Genomic DNA, 16,824 nt, shown 5'->3' on the forward strand with positions numbered 1-16,824 from the left:
AAATAGGCCACTTTTAACAAACACGAATTTAGTCCAGAGTCCAACTAATGTGATTCTCACTCTTTCAAATGTAAAGAACTAAAGAAACAGATGCATAATATCTCAAAATAGGTCACTTCCTACAACGTTTAACAAACACAAATTTAAAGAACTTAGGAGATTAGTAGTCGGTCTGGAGTTTAATTGATAGAACACAAGTGAAACGTAAAAAAAATTTACACCTCGCCATGGGCATCATAATTAACTGTAAGACATAATCAAACCTTATCTTAATCTGAAAGCGCAAAGCTTTTATAATACCCAGGCCTGCAAGGTAAAGTAATCCCAAACCATGTAAGCAACAGTAAGCACACATCAAGAAAAACTCGAACTTTAGAAAGCTACAAAAAGGTCTACACATGGAGATGCACATGGGAATTAAAAAACAAAAAAGGAGATTTGGTACAACTATCAAGCCCCAAACCATTATTGTGGATGTTTACAAATTTAAGATGCAGGCCCTGTCCGATAATTAAAACTCAAAAAATGTTTCGCATGTTCCAGATTTAGTGTAGTATAAAAAAGGTAGTGCAATATCTTTACTTTGGCAACTCAACAAAGTCAAGTATAATTGAGGAGATAAAGATATGCAGAGATGTACTTACACTGAGAGCGGAGCAATTAGAGACATGCACTTTACAGATTTAAATCTCCTCTTCTTAGAATTAACATGCATTGTACCCAAAGAATCAACATGCATTGTACCCAAAGAATCAACGACCTCAAACAAATTAAACTACATATTAAAAAATAGAATAAAAAAAATTTGAAATCAGAATTGCAAAATTCATAAACACTTAACCTATCTTCCTTTCAAAATTACTAAAAATTTCTCAAACCCTGTTTCCTATAACATCACAAATATGCCAAATAAGTAAGAGTAAGGTAATAGGAGGCAAATAATTCAAACTCAGACCCTGTTTAACCCATTCAAAATAAAACTTATATTAAGAAACAATTGAAGAGATCTGATATCAACACACTTACCAAGAGTAAGGTAATAGGAGGCAAATAATTGAATCGAAAATTCAAAAATAAAAAACCAAATCAAACTAAAAATTACCCATTAACAAAATGGAAAAAACCAACCCATCGCTCTCGGAGCGACCACAACAAAATCTCAGGTCAAGTATGGACGGTGTGCCATCGACTAGTCAAGCAAGAACACGCGAGTAAACGGCTAGTCTAAGCGAGTAGATCTTCAATCGACTACGAGCAAGCGGAGGTGAAGCTGTTAATGGAAGCGTCGCTGAGACGACGAAGGAAGATCCATCCACTATTAGAGAAGGAAAGTCGAGATCTATGACCTCAAAAGGAGCCAAAGAAGAATAGAGAGAGAGAGAGAAGGAACTAGAAAAATTTGGGAAAAAAAGTAAAGAGAGAGAGCCTAGGGTTTGAAGAGAGGCTCCATCTGATTAGGAATTAAGAAGGGAGGCTGTGTCAAATTTCACATGCAAGTATAGAAAACAACTTAGAACATCGAAAGGAATTAAACGTAGGTAGTTACAGACCTTACCTCGGTAGGAAAAGCGATGAACTCGTCGGAGCTCTGGTTCTCTGATTTGAGGTTCGAGTATAAGTTCTGGGACTTTGGGTTCTAGTTCCATGTTTGGTGTGAGGTTGGGACGAGGATGGTGGTGATTTGGTGTTCGAAGTCGCCGGAGAACGTGGTGGCTGTGTTGCTCGGGGAGAAGCGAGCCAAGAGAGAGAAGAAAAGGATGAGGGACAGAGGGAGAAGAGAGAAGAGGAACCGAGGGAGAAGAGAGACAGGTGTGGGGATGGCAAAATTAAGTGAGGGGAAATTGAAGGGTTTGCATGGGGAAGAGAGACTCACACGTGTGTAGGTCCCACAGCACACCACTCAAACATAAACAATATTAAAATAATTTAAATGCACAAATCCATAATTGTGCCAACATGAGAGATGTAGAGTTTGAGTGTGGGGAATGGGGATGGCAGAAAGAGAGTGAGGGGAAAATGAGGGGGTTTGCACGAGGAAGAGGGACTCACACGTGGGAAAGTGGAATGATTTATTATTTATTACTATTTACTGGACACAATTTTTAAAATTTGTGTCACAAAAAGGAAATTGGAATGAAGGCCTTGAGGTGTTTAAAAGTAGAGAACTCTCGAGTATTCGAGAGAGAAATTAGGGTAGAGGCGTTTGGGTTTGAAGTGGTGTTGCTAGTGTGATGAGAGAGAAGAGGTGGAGCGGCTGCTAAGGCTGAGAAATTACCAAATGGACCTGCAGATCACTTATACGTGCATGCCCTATGCCCTTCACTGCTTCTACGTCATGAGTTCGAAACTAGGTGGTTTATGTCCCTTCTCTTTTCATTTTTGTTTTGCTACTTTTATTTTGCGTGCAAAAAAAAAAAAATTTAAAAACTAATAGAGAGAGCAAGAGGGGGGAGGGCATGGAAAGATTTCTTTATTTAAATATATTAAATTAGAGGGCACGAGAACTTTTATTGTGCTCTTGTATATTAATAAAAAAATCTAATTTTTGACATGAAAATGACATACACAAACTAGGCACAATAGTTTGGTGCTCAAATTTTTGTAGGCACAAATAAACTTTTCTATTTTTCTTTTTCGACACAAACTAATGTGCCCTTTGTTTAGAGGGCACATTTGAGATGGTTTTGGTGCTCATTGACATGTAAAAAGCACAAATATGTATTTGTGCTCAATGATAATAAAAAGGGCACAAATGAATTGTGTTCTTAGCCCATTTTTGTTGTAGTGCTTCTATGAGAAATATCCGTTAATTTGGGTATTTTTGTCAAATAAATCCCTCTTCCTGAACTGGTGATTTCTTCAATTCAACGGAGATTTTTCACAAAAAAACCAAAATGATTGATGGTGGACAATTTCAAGGGCCAATTCTATCGATTTTAAATCTTAGAGACCAAAATGAGGAGTTATGACAATCTCAATAACTATTTTGGCTAAAAAGTCTATAAATATTTAGATAAAGGAAGGGCTTTTGATGTGGATGAATATATATTATGAAGTGAATGAATGGTTTTCTTAGTTGGAATCAAGTCATGACCAATGAAATTAAAGTTGTTTATTTTGTTGGGTTCTATATCATTTTTGAGGTGTACGTTATTAGATATGATGCTGGTCTTACTCTCTTAGAATATTGGATTGGTCATTGGTGTATTTTTTTTAATATTATTTTTCAATACAAGCCATGTTAGAGTAGAGAAATTTGAAATTAAGATCTCAAGTAATGTTCTTAATTACTTAAACTACAAGTATTTTGCATTCATTACTGTATACATAAACGATGATTTGATCGAATTATTTAGAGTTAACTGTGGACTTTGGTTGGAGATCAAGAAAGTTCTTGGAACCCTAGTTTTGTGTTAATTAATACATGCATGTACTTAATTATGGAATAAGATATACATTGGTTCTTCACGGAAAATATCTGTTTTTATTTTTCCTGGGCATGCATGTGGAGGAAATATATTATGTTTGTGTATATGGACTAGAAGAAGAAAATGATATATGGAGCAGACTAAGATTTAAGGACATGCATGGGGTCAGTTAGTTGCATGTGGTGATGGTGGAGGTTGTATTTTGAAGAGTATCTTTGGGACTACTGTGATGGGGTGTACTACGAACATGCGTGCTGAGTCTGGTGACTGTAACAGCTGATGCATGTGTTCAAGGAAAGGAAGTTCCAAGTCCTCAAAAGCCTTTCCAAAAGGAAAATTTGCAATCTCCATATGTGTTTTTTCGGTGTGACGTTACATGCGGACGGATCCAGAAATTTTTTCATAGGTAGACAAGGTATAAAAGTATGTTGGTAAGTTGGGATTTAGTCATGGCGCCGGAGGAATTAAAGAAGGAAGTTGAGATAGAAAAATAGTGAAATAGGTGAATTTTAGTCAAATGAGCTTTCTTTCTTGCTTTCGTGCATGCCTCTACTGTCCATTGTGGCCTTAACCATCTGTTGGGCGGCAAAGTTCTGTTCAGTAAGAGCAAGTCCAGTGTTTGTAGTAGCCCGGTGGACCGGCTGCTTTTTCTATCCAATTGCCCTAGCTCCTTGCTCTAGCCCATGCGGGCGATTGGGCAGAGGGGGGGCCCGAGTCAGAGGGTAGGCTCGAATTGCAGGCCCGAGTGCCTTTGGGCAAGCTGATGCAAGGTTGACGTCAGTCACATTATAAAATTAATAAAAAAGTAAAAAAATTAATAAAAATGTAAAAAAGTAATAAAAAAATGTAAAAATGTAATAAAAAATGTAAAAAATTAAAAAAAATGTAAACAATTAATGAAAAATCAGAAAAAAATTTTAAAAAAAATTAAAAAAATTTCTATAAATATCTTATCATTATCTTTCACCTTACACCACAATTTTATATTTTCTCAAATACTTTGGATTGTAATTTCTTATTTAATGAAACATGGTACAACGAGGCCGATTTAAAATCATATCCAAAATTTGAAATAAAATTATTTTTTTATTATTTTATAAAATAAAAAATACTAATATTTTTCTAGCATATTGCCATGACTATTCAGTTTAGGGGTGGAGATGTAAAAGACAATTACTGTTCACTGGAGGGGATTCAATTGGTAGTTGCCCAAGAGGGCTTTTAATACACTGGAGCTGCTATAAGGGAGACTTTCGAGATTCCATTATTGCCATAATATATACGAATCCGATCTTGCATCTGTGGTATTTTTAGTTCACTAATGTTATATATAATATACGTATGTATCTTGTTAGTACATGTCCTATGTCCTTGAAATATAACATACTTATCTTATTTTCTTATATTATAATATGTAAATTAACAAAAAAAAAGTCGTGGATTATTTTGTGCGATGGTCACAGTAAAACATTTCTCAAAATAAATATAAAGGAAAAGACGAGAGGGGGACCTTTTATTGCAAAGAAAGACAGGAGGGGTCTGTCTGTGAAACGGTTAGGTCCAAAAACATAAAGCCGCGGTTTACAGAAACCCTAGCTAGCTATTAAGTGTCTCGATCAGAAGGACTTATTAATGCTTCCTGTTATCTCTTTTTACACACGAATTCCCAAACCAAGGCTAAATTGGATTGCCCGCCTCTCATTTTCGATGCCCTTCTATGCGTTTTTGTTTTGTGTGATCACGGTTAAACCACGTCAACATTTTATATTATTATTTTTATAGAGATAATAAGATAAAAATAAATAGTAATATAAAATATTGACATGATTTAACTGTGATCACACAAATAAGAGGGCACGGAAGGACACCGAAAATGTGAGGGTAGACAATCCTTGTCCAAATTGAGCATGCAGACCAAACACAGAGCAGTTAATTGTCTGAGTCGTCTCTCTCTACAATTAATATGGTCTGCTTCTCCCTACAGTTAGTATCATCTCTGTCTATGTCTCTGCCTAATATTTTTCATGTATCTCAGTTGATTACTGAGTCGGGTACAAAATGGATCAACAATATTATGATATCGAACTCGTTAATTATGAGAGTTGAATCTATGACATTTATGAGTGATCAAAGAGAAATATTATTCAACTGTATTATCGTAATGCTAAACAAAGTGAGGCCACAATAGTCTTGAAAGAGAACACCAGAGGGATGAAAAGGTTCTCGTTTATGAATTTTCTGTTATTTCGTTCCTTATAAATAGTATATAGAGAATAGCTAGGGGCACATCTTCCTGCACATTGTCAAAGTTCCACCATATATCAAGAACTCCAGGTCTAAAGAAGATCGCAAACTTTTCAACATCTGTGAAAATACTCTTGGAGCTAGAATTTAAGAAACAATTAAAAAAAATTACATAGTTATCTCTACAAATTAGTTGTAACATACGTCCCCGATTGATATGAAAAAAAGAGAGTGAAAAAAGTCTTGTCCTGCGCTTGTATAATAGCACCATATATAGAGCTCCCAAACACTTGTATTAGGGTAGCCTTTGTGAAGAAAGTTGAAGTTTTACCATAAAACTAATTGGCAATATGGGAAAGATCTCAACCTCTTATAAGCCCATGCAAAGTCCCTCCTCCCATTAATGTGAGACTCATTCTCAACACGCCCCCTCATGTGTGGCGAATTTTCGAGCCTAACACGTGGACAACACAACGGGGTGACGTGGAGAACATGTGACCGTTTGGATTCACAAGTGGGACAACCTGCTCTGATACTATGAAGAAAGTTGAGGTTCCACCATAAAACCAATTGGCAATATGGGGAGTATCCCAACCTCTTATAAACTCATGCAAAGTCTTTCCTCTTATTAATGTGGAACTCATTCTCAACACTTTGGATACCATTCCCTTCAATTCGCTCGCACACATCCGTCATTGTACTACCTCCCGAAAACTCTACTCCGACATCCTTAGCTACCTAACTGCATTCTTTTTATCAATTCATCAAGCTTGTTACTGGTCTTCCTAGCTAAAAGCAAGTCTTCTACCAGCCATTCTTTCTTGGGATTTCAGACTATCCAACAATCTTCTAAGAGACAAATCCAAATCAACAAGTTGGTAAGGCTAACCAGGAATCCAAATCAACAATCTTCTAAGAGACAAATCCAAATCACCTATGAAAATGTTTTTGGGTTCCAAAAGCACTTAAAGTGCTTTTTGCAAGAAACACCAATTATGTGTTTCTTCCAGGAAGCACTTTAAGTGTTTTTCCAGAATTTACTTGTATCTTTACTAAAGATTGGTTCTAAAAATATTTTCACTAAAAATGCTTTCAGTCGTTTTAAAAGCACATCCAAACAAGCTCGTACACTTCTCTAAAAAGTGCTTCTATCGCAACCGCTCCAACTAAATCCAATGCCATTAATATAGGATGATCTAGCACAAAAAAGTAGTAATTGAGAAAACTCGCTCGCTCTCTCTCTCTCTCTCTCTCTCTCTATATGTTATCCAAAAAAAAAGTTTTAATTCATATCAAGCAAAGCCTAAGGTAATACTACCAAAGAATGCTTGTTTATCTCATATATGAACAATTAAGTGAACACCGGCTTAATGTATTGTATTAGTCACACTTGATCAATACAAGGCCCTTGTTTAAGCTCTAAAAAAGCCCAAACCACATGTGAATGCACCTCCACATTAAGCCCAATCAAGCCCAAAATGCTAAAACCCTGAAAATCGCATAACCCCCGAAGAAAGTGAACAAAACTCAAACCATCCCAGCTCTCGATCGATCTCCTCCCGCCAACCGGAAATGGCGACGACTCTGCTCCCGGAGACCGCCCAAAAGCTCCTAACCCGAGAAGCCCTCCGCTCCGCCGCCAAACAATCCCAGCGCTGCCTCACAACCCCCGTCCGCCTCCGCCGCGCCATAAAAAAATACCTCCGAGGTCCCCCCCTCTCTCTCTAAAACTATGTATGTCTATTATCTGTGTAAGTTATGCAAATTTAATTTATGGGTTTTGGGATTTTAGAGCAGGATGAGCCCCACATGAAGAGGAAGGTGCTGAGGCTATCGGAATCCTTCAGCCAAATCAAGGATGTGAACTCGCAGCTTGTTACGGCGACTTCACAGCAGCTCGTTGAGGACCCTTTGCGGTCTGTCGACCAATCGCAGAGGTGGAAGATCAGGAGCAACTATGGAGATATCGGACTCACCTACAGAGATGACGAGACCATTGCTTATGTTGCTTCCAGAATGCCTGCTGTTTTCTCTGCCTGTCACAGAGTTCTCAAGGAGGTATGAATTGGGGAATTTTTTATCCGGGTAGTGTTGGATGATTTTGAATTATGCGTATTGGTGCTGTATTTGGTTGGTAGCTGAGAAATGGTGGAAAGTAGAGGAATTTATTTTCAATTTTGCTAGAAATGAGGTGCTTAACTTGAGTTTGATACGTTATCGTGCTTAAGAGTGTGGATGGTGGAATTGGATGTAGAGTTGTTCTGAAGTTTCGGTTTTCGATGGAATAAGTTTGGTGAAGTTTTTTGTTTTGCTGTTTTACAGGTTCGTAGAAGGATACCTGAGTTCTCTCCAGCTAAAGTGTTGGATTTTGGAGCTGGCACGGGCTCGGCTTTCTGGTGATAAGCGCATTCGGTGTTATCTTTTGATTGTTAATTGTGTGTAACTATGAATATGGTTATGATGTAAATTGAATGATATAGGGCACTACGAGAAGTCTGGCCACATTCCTTGGAGAAAGTTAATTTAGTGGAGCCATCCCAATCAATGCAGCGGGCTGGGCAGAAGCTTACACAAGGTTCTTGACGATTTGAATGTTCAAACTAGTCATTTGATATTATTTTGCCAAACTTATTTTTGTAATAGTAGACCCTGCGTAAAGCGGGAGCCTTGTGCACTGGGTACGACCTTTATTTCCAGATAAATTGTCTATAACCTGCAGTCGTTAAAGAACCAATCTACTAAAACCTTTAATTTCCTATTACAATGTTTCATGCATTATCAAAGAGTACCATGGAGCTCAATAAAAAATCTGACCACTGTATGGCATGGTTATTTTAGGTCAGAAGAACTTGCCACTTATTCATAGTTATGATAGCCTCCAGTCATTGACAAAAAGTATCACCAAGTCAGAGCGAGAACATGACCTTGTAATTGCTGTAAGTTCCATAAATTTTAAACACCATGTTTGCCTTGGAATATTGGGTACAAATAATAACTTATCTTTGTACTTGTTGCAATGGGGGTGAAGTCCTATGTGCTTGGAGAGATACCATCGCTCAAGGATCGAATTACTATAGTACGCCAACTATGGGATCTTACACGGGATGTCCTGGTATGTCTTACTTTTGCGTATGGATGAGTTTCATGTTTCACTATGATTTCATGACAGAACAATTTTTTTTTGTTGATCTTATGCTCTGGTTTATGCCATTAACAAAGAGGACAAGTATTATGTGGTTTATGCTCTTCTCACAAACAATTTTGAAAACAGCGGCAAAAGAAAGACATACTGAATCTTGTTCACTATCCATGTTTTAATTGTTATCATGGCAATTTTCAGTTTGGAACTTTCCAATTTTTAGCCTAATATTTTTACCCTTTGATTTTCCTAAAATTTTGTAGGTTTTGATTGAACCTGGAACACCGCAAGGATCTAGTATCATCTCTCAGATGCGTTCTCATATATTATGGATGGAAAAAAGGGTAAGTTGTTTTTCTTGTATTTGTTCTTTGAGATGAATTTTGAGTTAAGATGCTTGTTCAATTTATGTACTGGGATTGCGTCTCAACAATCATGCATAATTGACACACTCATCACTTCTTAGAAATGCCGTAAATCTAAAGATGGATCTGAAGAAACTTCAAAGGACTTGGTGACTCAAAAGAGTGGTGCATTTATAGTTGCTCCGGTGAGTATAAGAGCTCTTTAGCTCATATTTTTCTGTTTCGAAACTAATATGTTGCCCAGCTTCTCCTTTGCTTTCATTAAAACTGTGAATTCTCTCATTTTATTTTGTAGTTTTTTTATGCAGTGCTCTCATGATGGACAATGTCCGCTGGAAAAAGCTGGAAAGTATTGTCATTTTGTTCAGCGCTTGGAGAGGACATCTGTTCAGCGTGCCTTCAAGGTTCGTCCTTAAACCCATCCACAATCATCGGATCCAGTTATGAGTTGGAACCTGCTCTTTAATTGATATTACCTTCCCTGATATTTTTGTAGCGATCCAAGGGTGGGCAACCATTACGTGGCTTTGAAGATGAGAAATTTAGCTTTGTTGCATTCAGGCGAGGACAAAGACCACGGTTAGTACTTTTTGTGTTCATGTTCAAAATTGTGGAATGTGGGATCTCTAATATTCTTCTTAGACAATGGATGCCGGAAAACCCATTCCCATACAGTTATACAATGTTTTAGTTAATTTTTATTCTGGTTTAATTTTTCGCCATGTGGTTTTGTTTTGGCTAACTTAGTGTCTTTCTTATAACCACTCTTTTAACTGTTCATGACCTGAAGTAAGTGATTACAATCATAAACATTTTGAATTAAGCCAATCAATAACTTCTTAAGTAAAATAATTCCTGTCCAAATATGTACTTCCCTCACAGTTTGGTTCTTTTTATTCACAAATATACTTTTGTGTTGTGAATTCTTTCTCTGATGGTTGCACTTGGTAATGTGTTTAGGGAACCTTGGCCGCTTGATGGTATGAAATTTGAGACTTTAAAGGAGCAACATGCTAAACGGAGTCCAGAAGATCTCGAGATAGACCTTGGTAATTCTAAAATGAGTATCCTTCAGTATAAACATCTTGATGAGCCCCCCCCCCCCCCCCACCACCAACACGTTACGAACTGTGATCTATTGCATTAATACTAACGTTCTGGCCATTTGTAAACAATTATTTCTTTGGTTCTGAGAATTTGTGTTTGACCTGGACAGATGAGTCAATTAGCTCGCAGCAAGCTGATCTCGTTCCATTTGAAGAACCAAATCCAGTTAACTATGATTCCGATGTTATGGAAACTGATATGGTGGATGAAAATGACAAAAACAACGAAGAGGAAGATGAAACAGGTCATGCTGATCTTGGTGGCGGTTGGGGTAGGATTATCTATATGCCTGTACGAAGGGGCAAACAGGTTACAATGGATGTTTGTCGATCAACCAAACGGGATGGTTCAGAAGGTGAACTTCAGAGAGTGGTTGTCACAAAGAGTAAGAACCCTACATTACATCTGCAGGCCCGAAAGTCTATATGGGGAGACTTGTGGCCTTTCTGAAGATGTAAATGTCCGTAGTTATTCACGTTGTAACCGCAATATAAATGGAACTATGATGTTATGTTGGATGTTTATTATTTGATTCTATTTACCTTACTTACCATGGGAACAATACATGACTTGCGTAGAGTTTGTGTCGGTGAGTATCGAGGCCATAGCTCATTGGTTGTTCGTAGGACATGTTTACTGGGAATGAATTAGGATGATTATTTTCATCCTAATCTTAGTTGTAATTTATCGGTTATTTTGGGAGAGTTTTGATACTTTGATTTGTATTTTGATTGTAGGACATGTGAATTACTTTTGGAAAAATGAAATGAAACGGAGGAATTTTGGAGTAATTCCAGATGAAGTCGATTTGTTAGTCTTTCGAGATAATTGTGTCTAAATTTCATAATTTAATTACCAAACTTGTATTACCAATTAGCATTTGGTTTAGTAGTAGTCCTTTCTGTTTGGTTTGAGACGATCTCAAGTGACTCATATGAACGCAAGAGTGACATGACAATATTTCCCCATCCTTGTTAGACAAAGTTTCATCAATAAGAGATGCCACTTTGGTCTATAATCCTCCAAATCCTAGCTACGAGCTATTCCATCTCTCAGACTTATTAAACGCACCAAATTGACCATAATGATACCACTCGTCTGTATTAGAGTGTCAGTTATGTGTAGCTTAACCCTAATATTATGGTAGATCCGTTGTGTGGTATTAGTATTTGGTATAGTTCAAAACAAAGAACTATCGAGGGTTCGAATCCCCCTTTAGCATGAAGATCATTGTATGTAAAACAATAAAATAGAACAGCATCAATGCTATCGGATATATTCGCAGTTCTGATATTCAGATGTGAGCGAGAGAGAGAGAGAGAGAGAGAGAGAGAGAGAGAGAGAGAGAGAGAGAGGAAGGAGACTGGAGCAACTGCCCCCCAAACCACCCAAAATTTAATTTTGATGAAGGGAATGTCAAGAACACAGTATTTCGAAATGCAGGCTTTTATAAGATGCCCCACGGGCACCTGTACCTATACATACACACTTGTATCTATATACACGTATACTTCCAGGGATCCAGAATTTCTTGAGCTGAGAAACCAACAAATTAAAGAATCATATAATTGACTTGTATAAGATGATCAAATACAAAAAAAAAATACCAATCCCCCAGCCACCTGGTGAGACTGCACTTGAATCGTATAAACGGTCGCCACCCGGCATGACCTGACTGGACTATTACACATTTGGAAATCTTCAGGGGTACAAACTAGGTAAATCCACCTTGTAGCAGTCTTTTGGCAAACTGTCAGTAATACTGCATCGGACAAGCACCAAGGGTTATTTAACAATTACCAGCTGTGTTTGCAAAGATGCAAAACCACTGCCTAAAAAATGCAGTCTCTGGGATTTTAACGACGAATAGGTAACCCGTAATTGTGGTAGGTTCTAATCCGTCCATCCCAGCCGGCAGTGACAATTACAAGGCCCCACATGTGAGAAGAACCAGACATGCTCTGGCAAGCTTTCTTCAAAAACTTATACTCGGAGCTACACATCGTTGGGGAAACGGGGACTGGACTTGAGTTTACAAGCTTCTCCTCGGGCCAAGTGGGGGTACCCCTTGGCAAGGACTCGAGCAAAAACCCCCGACCCAAAGAGAAGCAATCGGGCGAAGAGAGGTGCATTTTCTGTTCTAATTTCTCATCAAAGTTGAGATGCTTTAGTGGATAATCAATGCTACTTTGTGGCACATCCCCAATGAATCTGGGGGATGGAAGTGTTCCCGGCAAGCTGTTTACACCATTCCAAGGTATAGCAATGATGGAGTTGTGGGACACGAAACTCTCACAAGACCGTATTTTCCTCAATCGCGAAGAGGTCATGTCCTGGCTATTGAAGTTCCAGATGTGTACATTTGAATCATCGCTTGCTGAGACAATGTGCTTTCCGTCTGTGGTAAAGGACGCAGATGTATGGTTTCCTCCATTTCGAAGACCTAATGAGGAATGATAAAACATTTAATGAAAAGACTTTGGAGGGTGGGGAGTAACAATAACTTTAAACAATTAAGAAGATAAATAAAAGATGATGCATACCCCTATATTTGCAGACGATATCTCCCCCAGAAATTACACGGACTGCTGAATCAGCAGACGTCACCATAACTTTGCTTGGGTTGCTTGGAGAAAACTGAGGAATCATATTTACATTAGTATACTGTACACCGCATTCCATAAAGTGAAAATTGAAGAAAAAACTTAAAAAATTTTGTCCATAAAAACCTGAAAGCCAGTTATCTTTTTTCCAGGTGACTTCTTTTTGCCCTGTATGTTTATCTGAACATCCAATTCCATATGGTCATCTGAAAATATTGAAACCACGATCACAAACTACAAAGACAGAATAACAAAAATGGGCAAACGTTGTAAGGGCCCGTGGATAGATCTCGCCCTTGCAAAATTGGTTTGCAAGAGCTCATACACTAACCCCAGATGTTCTTATTTTTTTCAACGTGAGACATTTTCAACATATCACAAGCACATTCGCAAAGGGCATGTAAGGATCTAACATTAGATATTTTGCAATATCAGACCAAACAAAACAAAAGAAAAGATATTTTGCAATGACATACCAAGATAATCATCTCAAGTCAGCGCGATTTTCAAGAAAAAAAGGAGATTAACTAGCATTTAATTATCAGGAATTCCCAGTTTTCTGCTATGCTTAAGAGTTGGGTTGTAGTTAGAAGCGTTATAGTGGCCTACTATTCAGAAAAAATCACTATCAGGTCTCCATACCTATGATGTTAAATACGCAGCAATTTCCAGTCATCAAACCCACAATTCCTCCCTACAAGTATCAAGAAACAAAGTTAACCAAAATCCAAGTAGTTTTATGCTTAATTTTTCATTGCCAAAGCAAAAAATCCAACAGACCTTTCCGTCAGGACGATAAGATATAGCAGTGACTATCTCGCGAACATCAATATAATCAACAACCAGACAACGAACAATTTCCCAGATGCGAACTTTTCCGTCTATTGAACCGCTGATGAAATAATTATCATCCAGAGGGTTGAAATTAACACATGTCACTGCATCAAATATCGCATCTTTAGATAGACATTGCAGAACACTTCAAAATGGGAAAAAGAATTGAGATCAAACGATATATATATAAAACCAAGATAAACGAAGTTATTGATATACTACAGTCTTAAAGATAATGCCAACAAGCGGCAAGGCTCACCAAAATTACTGTGAGAAAAAATTCTCAGGCATCTGTCGCATCCCACTTGCCATAGACGGACCGTCTTATCAACTGAGGATGAGAGCAGAAACTGCTGCGCACACAAAAGGTACCATTAGTTCAATCAAGTTCAGTGAATCAACACTAACTCTGGTGCAATGAATAATTGCAATAGGAAATAAAATCCAATTTCCTACCACTCTAAAAGTAAAGTAGCATATATTAAAAACGAGATAGCACAGCCAAAAGTATTACTAACCCCTTTCGTTGACCATGAGAGATCTAAGACCTCCCCTCTGTGTCCCCGGAACTCATGAATAGGCTTCTCCAATAAGCGAAATACCTTTGGAGGGAAAATGACACAAGCTGACTCTGATGATCGCCCCAATTGCTGCGCCTTAGTCTGTTTTTCTTTATTCACATTTGGAGAATTTAACTTGGAAAATGGATGCATCTTGAAGTATAGAGAAGAAGGATCAGAAGCAATATCAAATTTGTTGAATTTCTCATCCTCAATCACCTTCCACACTCGCACAATACCATCTTCACCAGAACTGGCCAAGTATTGCCCATCAGGACTGAACTTCATGGACAAAATTGAACCCTCATGTGCCGAAAAGTCTTGCCCGGCATATAGTGAAGATAGTTCCTTGGTCCGCTTTTTACTTGGATGAACTCGGACTCTTCGCATCCCTACCCCTGATGCAGATTTAAGACTGATGGGGCTCAACGGAGCCTCATGTTTATCAGCAACACAAATCCCAATTCTTAATTTCCTTAACCATCCCCTTTTAACTTTCTTCTTCGTATCAAGAAAGAACCTAGCGTTATCAACTTCTCTCTGTAATAATTGCTGAATCGAAGGAGATGGTGCCGGTGCACTATGAATTTCCCCATTAACCAATTGATTTAACGCAGCTTGACCTAATCTGCCAAGCCTTCCATCATGACCTAATTCATTCACAATGACATTCATTCCTCTGTTCAAATTCCTCATTGCAGATGTGGAATGTGTATCATCCAAAGCACCATTTCCTAGTGGCTCCCGAGCTTCAGTTGACAGAGAAGACACTGTAGACTGACTTGAGCAAGAAGCCACTTCCAATCCCGAAGTTCTCAAGACTACCCCTCTATCTTCCCTAAATCTATCAATAACTTTAATTCGGTCAACAAAGATATCTTCTGAGTCTTCTGTCATCGTCGAATGCGTATCCAAATCTACACCCATCCACTCCAGGAACTTATGGCGGCGCTCATGAACACTTTCCAGGTTCTTAGCCCAAACCTCCTCATACCTTATGAAACCTGAAGCACCAGAACTAAAGTCCTCACAGCAATCTGAACCCCAATCCGAAACCGAAGAGAGGTCCTCTCGGGTATCATAAAAATGATCCTCACGCTCTCCACTAGGACTCCCCAAGGTCCCCATCAATTCACTGTTTTATTTTCCTTTCAGTTTTCAACCCATGAAATCCTGAATCAAAATCTAACCAACCAAAAAATATCAGAAAAATTCAGACACTCAAATTATGATCAAATCTCTGAATTTGATACCAGAAGAACCCAAAAATTCAATCTTTTCCCTTATCCAGAACCAGAAATCTCAATTTTTTTCCCAACAACAACATCCACAAACTGCAAAAACCAAACACAACCCAACACAGATCCTGAAATGATCTTATCCCAAGTCCAAGCATATGACTTTCTCAAAACAAAAGACAAACCCAATTGCCCAAATCAAAAACCAACCCAACAAATTGTTTCCAAAAACCAAATCAAAATCTGAAACAGGTACAATTGAAAAGGCAGAGTTTTGCTCACCTGGGTCACTAACAAACTTTGGTCAAACCCCAGAAATCTTAATTTATCACAGGGATTTCCACTTTCCCAACCCCTTCCAACTTCCTTTCTCTCTCTAGCAGCAACAACAGTTCCCACTTGGAGAAGCAAAGAATAACTACAGCATGGAACTTTAAACAAATCAAACAAACTGAAACAATAAAAGTAAAATAAAACAAAAAAGAACAGAGAAAAAGGGCAAATATCTGCCTCGGGTTGTGCGCCGTACCAGGAAGAGAAGGGAGTGGAAGGTGTTCGCTCTCTCTTTGTTCGCGCTGCGTGTCTTTTTTCTCTCTGTATCTTTCCTCGACAGACCACACTGCTGTCTGATACAACTTGATTGGTACGGATCTTTCGCTCTCTCTCTCTAACCCACCTTTGTAATTGTAAACTAAAAACTGTGGACTGTTCTGATTCCCCCTTTTTTTTTCTTTGTAATTTTCACTTAATTGTACTTTAATTTTAATTTTTTTTTATACTTTTCATAATTTTTTACCATCTCCAAGAGAATAATTTGCATTTTACGAATAGTTTAAATGAGTTTTGTGTGAATATTGCGGGTTTTTTTTTTATATTTGGAATACGGTGGGAGGAAATTGAAGACCTTTCTTTATTTTGTTTCTTGTTTGTTGTGTGATTTTTGGTTAGGCGGATTTTTTTGACTAAATGTTGGAAATGTAATTTAATTTTCTTAATTCGCCGTACATTTAGTAGAGTCTAGGGATGTGGAGAAGACTAATAGGTGGTTCAATATATGGGGTAAGAAATTCTATTTACAAGAAATAAATCTATTGAATATATTGAACTTGCATGTAGTTTGGAATATTTTGTTACAAGAAAGAAATCTATTGAATATAATGACATATTTTGTTGTCAGTGAAACTCTAAAAATTCTGAAAATTGAATTAAAATTAAGATTCAACCGTCTAACGTATGTGCAAACAATCAAGAGTATAGTCATGTAGTGTATGTCATAGGCTCTAGCCCACCCCAATTTCCAAAACAT

The 16,824-nt window shown here is 37.8% G+C and overlaps 2 protein-coding genes across 7 annotated transcripts; one reads left to right on the forward strand and one right to left on the reverse strand.

Annotated features, from left to right (window-relative positions):
* The first annotated feature begins 7,178 nt into the window (after positions 1 to 7,178).
* On the forward strand, positions 7,179 to 11,074 carry LOC103450779 (uncharacterized). Of its 2 annotated transcripts, none has more exons than XM_008390155.4 (12): positions 7,179 to 7,380; positions 7,465 to 7,730; positions 7,995 to 8,068; positions 8,153 to 8,247; positions 8,511 to 8,608; positions 8,701 to 8,784; positions 9,075 to 9,155; positions 9,278 to 9,361; positions 9,485 to 9,580; positions 9,673 to 9,755; positions 10,137 to 10,225; positions 10,393 to 11,074. In XM_008390155.4, exons 1-12 carry the CDS (start codon positions 7,245 to 7,247, stop codon positions 10,731 to 10,733), a joined length of 1,527 nt encoding a protein of 508 aa, XP_008388377.3. In that variant the 5' UTR covers positions 7,179 to 7,244; the 3' UTR covers positions 10,734 to 11,074. The 2 variants fall into 2 exon arrangements, with proteins under 2 accessions (XP_008388377.3, XP_008388378.3); XM_008390156.4 differs by having other exon boundaries at positions 7,219 to 7,380; positions 7,470 to 7,730.
* A 568-nt stretch (positions 11,075 to 11,642) lies between these two features.
* On the reverse strand, positions 11,643 to 16,239 carry LOC103450778 (vegetative incompatibility protein HET-E-1-like). 5 transcript variants are annotated; one of them, XM_017336543.3, is made up of 9 exons: positions 16,048 to 16,239; positions 15,801 to 15,936; positions 14,239 to 15,465; positions 13,980 to 14,070; positions 13,667 to 13,824; positions 13,529 to 13,580; positions 13,013 to 13,092; positions 12,827 to 12,920; positions 11,643 to 12,726 (listed from the first exon to the last, which is right to left on the reverse strand). In XM_017336543.3, the coding sequence occupies exons 3-9, from the start codon at positions 15,406 to 15,408 to the stop codon at positions 12,140 to 12,142; spliced, it is 2,232 nt and encodes a 743-aa protein (XP_017192032.3). In that variant the 5' UTR covers positions 15,409 to 15,465; positions 15,801 to 15,936; positions 16,048 to 16,239; the 3' UTR covers positions 11,643 to 12,139. The 5 variants fall into 5 exon arrangements, with proteins under 5 accessions (XP_017192032.3, XP_008388376.3, XP_070680110.1 ...); XM_008390154.4 differs by having other exon boundaries at positions 13,980 to 14,073; positions 16,048 to 16,224; XM_070824009.1 differs by having other exon boundaries at positions 14,239 to 15,680; positions 16,048 to 16,186.
* Positions 16,240 to 16,824: the final 585 nt, after the last annotated feature.

The sequence above is a fragment of the Malus domestica genome, chromosome 06, assembly GCF_042453785.1.
Source record: "Malus domestica chromosome 06, GDT2T_hap1".
NCBI classification, from domain to species: domain Eukaryota; kingdom Viridiplantae; phylum Streptophyta; class Magnoliopsida; order Rosales; family Rosaceae; genus Malus; species Malus domestica.

Coding starts and splice junctions, on each gene's coding strand:
- LOC103450779 (XM_008390155.4), top strand. CDS start 7,245: ATGGCGACGACTCTGCTCCCGGAGACCGCCCAAAAGCTCCTAACCCGA. Junction 7,381..7,464: donor CATAAAAAAATACCTCCGAG/GTCCCCCCCTCT, acceptor TTGGGATTTTAG/AGCAGGATGAGCCCCACATG. Junction 8,609..8,700: donor AACATGACCTTGTAATTGCT/GTAAGTTCCATA, acceptor ATGGGGGTGAAG/TCCTATGTGCTTGGAGAGAT.
- LOC103450778 (XM_008390154.4), bottom strand. CDS start 15,408: ATGGGGACCTTGGGGAGTCCTAGTGGAGAGCGTGAGGATCATTTTTAT. Junction 13,093..13,528: donor CTGCGTATTTAACATCATAG/GTATGGAGACCT, acceptor CAATATTTTCAG/ATGACCATATGGAATTGGAT. Junction 12,727..12,826: donor TATCGTCTGCAAATATAGGG/GTATGCATCATC, acceptor ATTCCTCATTAG/GTCTTCGAAATGGAGGAAAC.